We start from the raw sequence: 12,253 nt of genomic DNA, 5'->3' as shown, positions 1-12,253 counted from the left end.
TGGAAATTTACCTCATTTTCTAGGGACCAACTCAAACCTTTCTTTATCTCTCTTAGTATTTTGCTCTTAACCTTTTCATTGCACATTCTCTTGATCCCAGTCCCCAAACTCTTGGCCTTATCACTAGCATAGGATTTCAATGGCTCGGACAACAATTTCTCTTTATTTACACTGGGGGTGGATTTGGAAGGGAAGGGAGAGAGAAGATGGTTTGGCCTAGGGAAATAGCCCTGGGCCCTGAAATGGGGTAGTGAAGATCTATGGGAATGAGGTGAAGGTCTAAGGTGATCCATTCTTCCCTCTTTCCCAACAGCCCTTCATTGTGTTCCACACATACACAAAAACCCATGTTACCTACCACTTTGATATCAATGGTACATATGGGAAGGATCTACTCCTCCACCAGAGAAGGCTGGACCAAGGAAAGCATGACTAGGAATACAGTGTTCCTCCCTAGCCCCTGAAGGGTTCCAGTTTTGGGTTTTTATTTCTTCAGAGTCCGAGGAAAGGAGAAACTCTGTTGAACTCCTGAAAGGGGATGGGTCTTGGGTCACAGAAAGTGAAGGGACACTGACTAGAACCCAAGAATCCATGTCTCCAAATTTAAAGGCAGATAGGCAACAGCTTCCATTCCATCTCCAGGTACTTTCAGTTTACCAATCAAGAGTCTAGAAATGAAGAAGATGAATTAAAATGAGGCTGGCACTGCTGTTTTTTCATACCCCTGGAGTACCACTCAAATCTTTAAAGAGTATTCCTTTTCCCTTCCCAGATGCCTCCACCACTCTCTTTCCCTTTGCTCTTATGCCTCAAAGATACTCACTATGGGCTTTAAGCACAGAATGGCCAGCCTTTTGTCTCCCTTGGGATGGACCTTTCTCCATCTCAGGGGGGGAAGGAGGTATCCCCCGAGGTAGTCGATGACTATATTTATTCTCCATTTCTTCAATCCAGTTTGAACTCCACTCCCACACTGGTAGAGTCAGGGTAGAAGTGAGAGCAGGGTCATCTTGAGGGGAAGGAGGTGAAGAGAAGTCTGGTGGGGATGAACAAGATGTTAGAAAGGAGTCTATCAATTACTACTTGGAACCCTGTGGAAGGGCTCCATGTCAGAAGGGATGGAATAAGGCACATTGGATGGCTGGACAGAAAGAATTATGAGTTCCCATATGTCATGGGAAGAACTGTCTACATTTAGTTTGGTATTTAATCAGTAGATCCCACCTGTTCCCCATTTTCAGTGAGTCCAGAGCAAGAAGAAATGTTGGAAATGTCAGTTGGAGAAATTAAAGTTAGAAAGAAAACAGAACTTCCTGAAAGTGAAAAGGATGAAATGTGAAAAGAAACTAACTAAGGAAAGGACGACTTTAGGACAGTTTTCTTTCAGATCTTTGAGAAAACACTGAGTTAAAAGAGAAGCCATAGGGGAATGGCCAGAACAAGTGGTAGGTTTAAGGGCTTGGAATCCTTTGACTTGTTACTCTCCCAGACTGCGCAGAAAAAGGATAGAAGGTATGTCACTTTGAAGATGTTTGAGGGGTAGAGGGACATACCATTGAAGACACAGTCCTGCTCCTTGGACTCCAATCCAAAGCCAAAGCTGTCCACAGCCACAGCCAGGGCATGGGCAAAGCTGGCATCAGCAAGGAAAGAACCATCGGAGGAGCTGACAAGGCTGGCCCTGGCACTGAAGGCATTGTCCTCTGAGGCTGAACCCCATCCATTGGCCAGAGAGCCTTCACTGGGTGTAGGGGTGTGGCAGGGACGGGGTGGACATAGCAGACCCTCTGACCCGGCCCCACCTGCAGTACCCTCCACCTCCCCTAGTCCGGAGGTGGATAGGATGCTGATATAGCCATAGCTGGTGGGGGGAGATGGTGCCCTTCTGACTGGAGTGCCACTGTTCCTGGAGGGACAAAGAGGTATGGGGACAAAAAAAGATCTCTGTGCATGGGATCAAAAGTTTTCATTCAGACAATGGTAAGGAGTTGAGTTTCAGAAAGTTTCTCCAGTTTTGTTAATGTTTTACTTCCCCCAACCTACCTTCCCATAATTCTCACCTGGGGGTCTCATCATCATCCTCACTAAGCTCCAAGCACAGAGCCACATCTTCAGGGGTCAGCACATTATCCCTTTCATCTCCCAGGGAGGACAATGAAGAACTAGACAGGTGACTGGAGGCTGGGCTGAGGCCAGAAAGGGAGGAGGCCGAGGGGCTGGGGAGTTTGGAAGAGATGGCTGACACGAGGGTCAGGGAGGATGAAATCTGAGACTCCACGGAGTTCTTACTTGATCTAGTCAGTGAAAGTAGATATATTCATCATATGGCCCCTTTTTAGTTCTCTGCCCTCAATGGCCTTATACCCATCTAGCCCAAAGATCTCTGGCATTTAATTCCATCTTACTTGCCCAAGTCTGACTTCCCAAGGAGCCAAAATTCCTGATACTTTCCCCCCATTCCCTCTTACTGATTCTGTTGGCCCTTTTTGAGAGCCCCTCGGACAGGAGAAGGGGGTGCTGGGGGGAGGGGCCTTGAAGCCAACTCATTCCTGGGGGTGAGGAGCGGGGGTCCAATGGCACGCCAGGCAGCCAGAGTCCGGGGTACAGCTCCTGGAGAGCAGAAGCCAGGGTATGAGGGACACTGGAGCCCCCAGAAGCCCCTGGCCCTAGCCTGTGAAGAAACAATGTGTCCTCATGAACTTTGGAGATGTTTTTGGTGATGGAATATTTCTTATCAGTTTGATGTGCTCCTATTCTATAACAAGAGGGAGAGTGATGGTATAGTTGCTGAGATTACCTAGTATATGTCAGAGGAGCTCTAGTATCAGGATGACTTCTGTATAGACTGTAACTCTGGCTAGGGTTTTTTAAACAAATCTCTAGGCCAAACTCAGCATGAAGAAGCCGACCTGAGCCACTTGTTCACACTCAGTATTCTGGATGGGATAACAGTCATTGGGAATAGGGGAGATTCTGAAAGAGTAAGACAGATAGAAGGTAGGCCTCTGGTCCTGGCTAAATAATGCCCCATTTTGGGCAGTAGGGGAGGACCTGAGCAATTAACTGAGGCACATTTATAAGATTTGAAAAAAGTACAGCTCAGTACTGCACAGATATTTTTGGCAGTTCTGATTCTCATGCCTATGTGTGATTTTTGTTTTTTACTCTTTTCCTTGAAAATAAATGTCTTTATTTTAAAAATTCAAAAAGGAGAAAAGAAAATAGTGATATGTAGTCAGCAGCACCCACATGTTATTAAGAGTTTAGAGGACAAGAGACTATAATGCTAGAGTAGGGTCTTTCTTGGTACCAGTCACATGATTAGACCGAGTATTACAGGTATCAAACTTAACAGTGGAAAGGGCCTTAAGCCAGAGAGGGAGCAACTCCACCCAGTTTCACCCTATGGTACATTTTTAAACCTGATCTCAATCTGTGTGTGTGTGTGTGTGTGTGTGTGTGTCTGTCTGTCTGTGTGTCAGACAGACACACACATACCATCCATAGATTTGGGTAAGGATCCACCAAATAGTCTATCATACTTAGGAACCAGGGAGCTAAAGCTCAAGGGGAAGGATCATAAACTGAGAAGCAAAGGCTATATAGGACAGAGGACCCCACAAAACCACAATCTCTTGTCTTCTCTCACTGCACATCCAGGGGTCTCACCTGGGCCTTGGGAAAGGTTCCTGAAGTCCTTTCCACCACCCAGCTCCCAGGCCCAGAGCCCCACAGGGTGACTGGTACGGAGCAAAGGAGAACTATTGGCCTGATGCAACTCTACAAAAAGAAAGCATGATCAGAGAAATAGGTAGGGGAATGTGGAGAGCTTGGGACTCATCCCATCTCCATTTTCTCTGTAAACTAGTCTAAAGGGCCAGGGATCAGAGAAAAAGAAAGAGGGATTGTCCCCATTCCCAACCTGGGAAGTCTTTAATCCTCTATAGATACCTCCTTCCTACCTGATTCTTTGTCCTCTCCAAACCCCCCATCTTAGTCCAATTTCTAATGACCCAGTGTGTTTGATAGGTCTAAGGGGAGTTTAGGAGTAGGGGAGAGTCACTCAGAATATTGACTGTAAGGATCCAGTAAGGCCTGTAAGGAGAGTCTTCTATTATAACTAATCTTTAGAACTAGATAGTTGTTTGATCCCTTTAAACAATAAAAGCCAAGGCGAGGGTGGCTTGATCGAAGTATGGGACCTCATTTAGTATCAGTGTAAGCCTCTTTCTTTGCACTAGAGACTATAATGGAAACTTTTCCCTTACGACTCTTCTCCTTTAGTTAGAAAGTAATAATTAGAACTACTCCAGTTCCTTCCCCTTTTGTTTTTGAAGAAGTTAGAGAGATGGTGAAAATTGTTGTCCCTTTCCCCTTCCTCCCTCTTTCTTTACTTTAGACCTGTTTCAGACACAATTTACCTTGCTTTTTGGCTACTTTCCAGGCTTCTGTAGGAGTCAGAGATTGGTGGGAAGAAGGGATTCTTGGAGCACCACAGAGACTATCCAAACTAGGCCAGGGATTGGAAAGCCTGGCCAGCTGAGGTGGAAGCCGTCTGATAGTTGGGGCACTGGGGCCTGGGGGGAGAAGAGGGCCTGAGGACATCTCAGTCATAAGAGAACCATAAAAGGTACTGGTATCTGGGAGGAGTGGGACACCAGGGCTTCGGGCTTCCCAGGGAATCACTGCAATGAGAAGAAATAGGGAAGAATTAGATTTAGCTCCTCCATTTCAGTTCTACAAGTTTTCATTCCATCACCAATTTCTTGCTTTGGTGATGGATGGTCCTTATCTATCATGACAGGGCAGGCTTACAGGACCGTCTGCAGTCTAACGTATCCCTAGTGTCTCCTCCCAGGTGGCTGCTAAGACTGCTGCTGCTGCTGAGGTCTCGAGAGCCAGAGGTAGATCTCCACGTAGTTGCTAACCAGGGAGAGTCGCTTCTGTCCAGCCTAGAGAAATCAGAACAGAGAATGGGATGAGGCTCAATTAAGGCAGGCTACAATTCTAAGAGTTGCTGGACATATTTATAAAATACTGCTGTCAACTGTTCTTACTAACTTTCAGCTCTTTCTCCATTGCCCCTCACTATCCTTGAAACAGAGAATCATCTCTGCTACCTCGGAGATGTTAGAGAAGTCATTTACCTCTCTGGACCTTATTTTCCTCATCTATACAATAATTTGTTAGTCTAAAAGGCCTCTGAAGTCCCTTTCAGTCTAGATCCATGAGCCTGTGGTCTCATAACCAGATTATCTCTAAATATACCCTCTAGCTCTGAATCCTATTACCTTATTCTGTAGTCTTTGCTTTGGCTAGAAATCATGCAGGTCTTTCCCTCCCAGATTCATTCATTTATTTATTTCTTTATTTAGATTTTTTTTTGACTAGGTGAAAGAGGAGATTTTTTAACTCAATTGCTACTTAGCCTTAATCACTGGATGGGTGCAGCTCAGTCCAACTGAGTCCTGATGAAGCCCTTAGCTTAAAAAGACCAAGGTCTCCCATTTCATCCAAGGCCAACTATAGTCATCCTGGTCTCTATCTGCCCACTGAAAACAGATGACTGGAGGGGAAAGTGAGGCAGGTGACCTTGCACAGCTCTCCCTCACTTAAATCAATGCACTTGTATTGTCATGGCATTATCTCCCTGAAGTCATGGTCTTCTTCAGGAACAAAGGATAAACATCAAAGACCAGAAGGAGGCATTAAAAAGATCCCTTAAGAACAAAGGGGAAGAGGCAATGAAGTGGCATAGTGATAGAGCACCAGCCCTGAAGTCAGGAGGAACCAAGTTCAAATCTGGTCTCAGACACTTAACACTTTACACTTCCTAGTTGTGTGACCCTGGGCAAGTCACTTGACCCCAAAAGCCTCAGCAAAAAGAAAAAAAGAAAAAACAAAAAACAAAGGGGAAAATCCTATTATCCACACAGAAAGACAAGAATGACAAAAATAAGTCTAGATGAACACATTTTACACACAATTGAAAACATTACAAACAGAATGAGGATGAAGACATAAAAGTGTTAGAATATGAGATAACAATAGTCATAATTGTAATATTTTAAGATGCTTTGTAAAGTATTTTATAGTGGGGTTTTAAGCATTTTACTAGTATCTCATTTGATCCTCACAAACTTGGGAGATATTTGCTACAGATGAGAAAAAATGAGATATAGGATAAGTGACTTATCCATAGTCACACAACTATTATATGTCTGAAGCTGGATTTTGACTCAGGTCTTCTTGACTCTATGTTCAGTGCTCTTAGTTGCCTTTTAACCAAGTTAACCAAGGGCTGGATAGGCAAAACATAATTAGGTTGGGATAAAGTTGTGTACTAGGAGAAATTAGGGAAGCGTTCCTGATCTTCCATCCTGGGACCTGTGGGGTTCATTCCATGAATCATGGGCAAGGATAGGCCTTTACTCTGAACCACTTTCAAGTACAGGAGACAGAGCTCCAAGGAGCTGAAGTGCTCAGGCAGATATTTAGAATATATAGAACATATGGTAAAAAAAAAATTTACTTGATTTAAAGCATCGAGAGAAAGTGATACTTTGTAATATAATTTCCATTACAAATCCCAGACACTGAACCCAAAATGCTGTCTATTTGTGCACGTAGACGTTTTTGTTTCTGGAAGCAACAGAGGATAGAAATGGGTGACAGTTTCCCTTGCTTTCATTCTGGACAATAAAAGTAGTTTTATTGATATTCCATCCTCTGGATCTGGGTTGGACAGATTGGGTTCAGGGGAAGAAGGGTTACATCCCTCTATTTCTCTGTCACATACTCTTTGACCTATCAGCTCTGCACAGGTCCCTTCTCTTACCTGTGTTTGAGGATGGCATCCTCACTGGTGTATCTGTAAAGACCTAGAGAAGGAGAGAATAGAAACTGAGTTCTAGCAGCTCTCCATGCCATAACTTAGGGCTTCATCCCATATTCCAGGGTCCAGCTGTCTAGCCCATATCCCCTTCCTATTGACTCCTCATAGCCCAACCTACCCATCCCTCTTTAGTCCACTCTCTATATTCCACTGTGCTATACAAGTCCTAAGTTTCCACTCACCCATACCCAGGTGGGCTCTGGCCTTGCGTCGGCGGTGAACACAAACTGCAGCCCCCAGCAGCAGCAACCAGAGCACAGCCCCGCCACTAGCGATCACTTCTGGCCGACGCAGTGCAGCTTGAAGCTGCTCCAGGGTTTGAGGACCCAGACCCACAGAATCTGGTGCAGCTCGTTCCAGGGCCTTTTCTAGAAAATATAGGGGCTTGTTGGAATAGGATTTGTGATGAGGAAGGGGAATGTTACATGGTAAGGAAAGGATCTGGAGAATGTGGAAACTGGGACACAGAGAATGGAAGGTGGGAGCAGGGAAGAAAAGAAGTAGGGGCAAGGAGTTGGAGGAATATGGATCAGGAAGATGGATGCTGCTCTGACCTAGGAAGAGGCAGACAGGACTACTGGGTTCCCCAGTACCAGCTCCAGTAACAGCTGCCACCTGAATGCAATAGGAGCCATGCATTCCAGTTACAATCTCCAGCTGAGTGTGACCTCCAACCACGCTCCAGTTGGCATGGGGCAGTGAGGTATTGCCCAAGCTCCAGACCTGAAGAAAGAGTGACAAGGTAAGCAGAATCTCCTTCTCAAATCTTCAGGGGTCTAGAGTCAGAATGGGAGATAGAGTCTACACTTCAGATTCAGACTACATATTTGGGATCAGCTGGGCTCTGTTAACTATCCTGAGGAATTCTTTTCAACTTCTCCTCTGATACCAACCTGGGAATCTCCTGCCAAAAAAGACTTTCCTACAATAACTTCAGAAAGCACAGGATGGGGAATGTGGAAGATGAGCAGGGTCTCTCCTTAAGGTCTCTAGTGTTTGGGAATACTTAGAACCTGGAAATCAATATTCCCAGCCTTCTGTTCAACACTGAGGTTCCCTCTGGGGGTGAAAAGCACTCCATCTTTGGAATCAGCAGATATGAGTTCAAGTTTTGGCCCTGCCTCTAGCTAGTGATATGATTCTGAGAATGTTTCTCAATGGTCTCTGGACTTCAATTTCCTTATTTGAATAATGAGGGGACTAGAACAAATGATCTCAAAAGTCCCTTTAAGAGCTAAAGTGAATAAGGTTCAGTCTTTACTAGTAAAGAAATGCTGACATCTGTGAAATCATGGATCCCGATCTTTTTCTAGGTGCCATCTCTGATAGTCCTTCTTCCTTCTCTATCTGCCAAGTCATAGGTTTGGAGGACTCTGGATATGAGGATTTATCCTGATTTGCTGGGGCAATGCATGACAAAGAGCATGGGGGTGTGGGCAATGGGGATCTGGAAAATATATACCTGGTAGCCACGGATGATGCCATTGTGCGTCTCAGGTGGAGGTGGATCCCAGCTCACCAGGACACTGCCATTTCCGGGGTTCAAGGTAACAGCCTGTGGTGGGGCACTGGGCACTGAGGGAAAAGTAGTGAGGCAATAAGGGATATTGGAAGAGGTGCTGGGATTGTAGAGAATGAATGGGACAGAACCAAAAGGGTCCAAGGGAAGAGAATTCAAAAGGAGCTGGCACGAGGCTCAGGGACCATTTCAACAGAAGCAGAGATTTCTTCCAAAGCTACTTTGTCCTGGGAAGAAGCCATTTCAAAAGTAGAAGTCAATATTCTAACCACCTGAAGGGATTGGGATATAGGGAATAGGACAGGGCTGATTCCCAGGCAAGGGCTAGAGAGGCCCTAGAAAATTTTTCACAAGTGTTTCATTTTTAAGGGTTGTGGTACTAACCTTGTTCTGGCAACCTCAGAATGAGAATGTTGCTGTCAGGGCCTTGGGCTGAACCAGAGGATGGCCTCACTTTAAACTCATAATTATAGCCCCAGCTAAGGCCTCGAAGTTCTGCATTCTGACTACCCCTCAGCAAAGATTCTCTCCACGGGCCATCTGGCTGCCCTGCTATTTCCCTTGCTGCAGGTGGCCAGGCTCGGAATAGGGCTTTATAGACCTGTGCAGGAGCAGCAGGGCCACTCACCTGTAGAGGGAGGTAAGGAATTAAAAAAAAAAAAAAACACAGGGTGCCATAGGCAAGCCCCATATTCCAGATCTTAACCTCCCGCTGTTCCACCTCCCAGGCTCAGGAACTCACAACTCTGCTTCTCTTTATTTCTTCCCCAACCCTTCTCAAGTTTCACCACCCTCCTTACTTTCCAGCTCAGCCACACAGCGGGGCTAGGTGTTGGGTCAGTGGTGAGAAGAGTCACATTTTCCAGTTGGACACGCATAGCCAACAGCTCCAGGGTCTCAGCCAGGACCAGAGACTCTATAGGGGGAGAAGAACTGAAATGGAGCTCAAATAGAGGAGGAGGGGAAGCAGAGAGATTAATATTCAACTTCTTAGCCTCTCTCCTAGTCCTTTTATTTCTCCTGAGGTCTGGAAGCCATAACTCTCCAGAAAGCCTTTCCTTCAAACATCAGCCCTTCATTCTCTCTGCATACTGGGACTCAAGAGATTAACTTCATATACACTGAGATCCTAGAAATTTATTCCCCACAGATTCACTGATTCCAAATGCTCCCTCACACAAATACTAATCCCAGTCCTTCAATTCACATGCATCCTTATCTTAGCCCTTTGTCTCACACTCATGTCCTGAATCCTCATATACTGAGAATCCATCTCCTCACCCACAAACCTTTGACTTCAGCTTCTCACTCCATTCGACTTAATCCTTACCCCCTTTCCCCATAAACTCTGATCTTTTTTTTAATTAAAGCTTTTTATTTTCAAAATATATGCATGAATAATTTTCAATATTTACCCCTACAAAATCCCGTGTTCTAATTTTTTCTTTCCCTTTCCCAATTCCCTCCCCTCATCGGCAAGTGATCCAATATATTTAATATCAGAGTATATGCAATTTAATCTTATTCTCTGACTTTATACAATTCTTATCTCAGATTCTTTTTCTACATAAACCCTCTTACCCAATCCCTTCACTTCAAATAACCACCCAGGCAGCCCAGCTCTCCCTCTGGGCTACTGGACCAACTTCTTTACACATCCTTCCATAAGCATCCTTTCCTTACTCTTCTTTGCTTGAATCATCACCAGCAACACTGTAGCAAGTTCTATGATCTAGGAAGGGCTAAGAAGTCAGTTACTCACCAAGCACTTAATAATTATCTACTATGTATCAAGTACTATGCTACACACTAAGGATACAAATAAAGGCAAGACAATAATAAAAACTAATCTCTATTCTCAAGAAGTTCACAGTCTACAGGAAAAGCAGGAGATGAAGATCAGGAGGAATAGAATTCCAAACATAGGGGACAGACAATGAAAATGTCTAGTCTGAAGATAAAGTGCTTGAGTGAGGAACACCAAAGAACTCAAAGTCGCTAGGTTGTAGATTACCTGTGGGAGAAAGGAGAAAAGCATATGAAAAATGGAACTAATACACAGAGCGGCCAGATTATGAAGGGCCTTGAACAACAGAAAATATTCTATTTGATCCCGGATGTACTAGGGAGTCACTGGAATGTATTGAAAAGGGAGAAGACATAGTTTGATCTTCACTTTAGGAAGATTTATAACAGGTAAGTGGAGGACATTTTAGAATGGATAAAGGCTTGAGGCAGAGATACCAGAGGAAAATTGTTGCAATAATCCAGGGCAAGGGGAAGAGAGCCTGTCTTAGAGAGAGGCAAAATCAAAGAAGTAATCATATAGGAGAGATGTTAGGAAGATGGAATGGATTGGTGGAAGAGGAAAAATGAGACAGAATGAGATGATAAAGACAACTAGGATTTGAGTCTGGGTGACGGGAAGGATGTAGGTATCTTTGATAGTATTAGGAAAATTAGGAAGAGGGGAGGAGTAGATAATGAGTTCAATTTTTAACAGACTGATTTTTTAAAGATGTCTGTGAGACATATACTTCTAGATATTCAATAGACAGTTGGAGATTCAAGAGTGGAGATTAGAGGCAGGAACCAACCAAACTCTCCCAATATTCTCCAGGTCTGGAGGAAAATATTTAAAATAATACTCAAATGAAATTCTGGAGCAGCAGAGCCAAGAAAACATCAGGTAAGATACTTTTTCCAACCTAAGATAACTTAAGATATCAGCAGGAGAAATTGATGACATCAGTGTCGGGGGAAAGCTGACCTGGAGTCCATAGGCCTTAGAGGTGGCTATGACAGCAACAGTTTGGGAGCTCTCAGAGCAGAGGTGGTAAAGAGATTAGGCAACTGGTCAGAAAGAAATTAGAGGGGACCCTTTGCTGGTACTGAGTGCAGACTTTGTTCTGTTTGGCAACTCTATTACCTAATCCATACACAGTTCTGGGTCACAGTTTCAGGGTGGAGAGGGGTGCTTGTGCTTGATTACAAGAGAGTAGGAGCCTGGTCTCACTTCCAGGTCAGAGGAACATGAGCCCTTGAGACCTCAGAAGATGATCAGCTATGAAAAATTTAGCTACTCTGATGAATACGGTGGTCCAAAACAATTCTGAGTGATTTATGATGAAAAATGCTATCCATCTCCAGAGTGAAATCTGATGCACTTTAAATGATGAAATGCGGGCAGCTAGGTGGCGCACCAGCCTATCTGGTCTCAGACACTTAATACTGCCTAGCTGTGTGGCCCTGGGCAAGTCACTTAACCCCGATTGCCTCAGCCAAAAATAAATAAATAAAATGATAAAATGAAGTTTTCTAACCCAATTTGAAGGGCATTGGCCATTGGCTATATAAGTTGTTTATACCCCTGGAATCTTTTTAAAAATTCAGCTTACAAAAATTATCTATGTACTTCTACCAGAAAGTAAAAGAATGGAAAAGCAATTTTCTCTTCTCCACTCTCCATCCCCACCTTCATAGCCATAGCAACTTGTGAGCTGCTCACCCCAGTTGATAAGATATCACATCTAGCACTCACCAATTGGAGAGCATTATGGACATAGTTACAACTAATCCAGCAAGAACAGAAACACCATCTCTATTGAGACACAGAATGAAGTAGCATTTCAAGCAGAAAGTAGCTTCAAGGAGCATGGGACTGGTAGCAGAGAATGGAGAGAACTAGTCCTGGCAAAGGAAAGTCAAACTGGAGTGGAGCAGTAAAGAGATCCTACTCAAGCAGCATGTCCAGTAGAGAGTCCAGTGAAAGGACTCCATAGTAAGAGAAAGGACACCAGACCTTTAGTCCAGAAGATTTGCCTTGGCAAATATATGTT

At 44.2% G+C, this 12,253-nt stretch overlaps 1 protein-coding gene across 1 annotated transcript in view; it reads right to left on the bottom strand.

Moving 5' to 3' along the window:
- Window positions 1–144: 144 nt before the first annotated feature.
- Window positions 145–12,253, bottom strand: part of LOC127554859 (hepatocyte cell adhesion molecule) — a 41,959-nt gene continuing 29,850 nt past the window's right edge. The window contains exons 7-20 of the mRNA XM_051986770.1: window positions 9,215–9,358; window positions 8,799–9,042; window positions 8,358–8,470; window positions 7,450–7,618; window positions 7,078–7,263; window positions 6,839–6,881; window positions 4,816–4,952; window positions 4,422–4,685; window positions 3,670–3,780; window positions 2,469–2,610; window positions 2,061–2,294; window positions 1,554–1,906; window positions 824–1,036; window positions 145–668 (exon numbers count right to left, since the gene is read on the bottom strand). Of these exons, the coding sequence (XP_051842730.1) occupies window positions 661–668; window positions 824–1,036; window positions 1,554–1,906; window positions 2,061–2,294; window positions 2,469–2,610; window positions 3,670–3,780; window positions 4,422–4,685; window positions 4,816–4,952; window positions 6,839–6,881; window positions 7,078–7,263; window positions 7,450–7,618; window positions 8,358–8,470; window positions 8,799–9,042; window positions 9,215–9,358 (2,361 nt within the window). The 3' untranslated portion in view covers window positions 145–660. The remainder of the gene's footprint in view (window positions 669–823; window positions 1,037–1,553; window positions 1,907–2,060; window positions 2,295–2,468; window positions 2,611–3,669; window positions 3,781–4,421; window positions 4,686–4,815; window positions 4,953–6,838; window positions 6,882–7,077; window positions 7,264–7,449; window positions 7,619–8,357; window positions 8,471–8,798; window positions 9,043–9,214; window positions 9,359–12,253) is intronic.

This window comes from Antechinus flavipes, chromosome 3 (assembly GCF_016432865.1).
Source record: "Antechinus flavipes isolate AdamAnt ecotype Samford, QLD, Australia chromosome 3, AdamAnt_v2, whole genome shotgun sequence".
In the NCBI taxonomy this organism is placed as follows: Eukaryota; Metazoa; Chordata; class Mammalia; order Dasyuromorphia; family Dasyuridae; genus Antechinus; species Antechinus flavipes.
The sequence above is the reverse complement of the archived record's forward strand: the minus strand, read 5'-3'. Positions and strand labels throughout refer to the sequence as shown.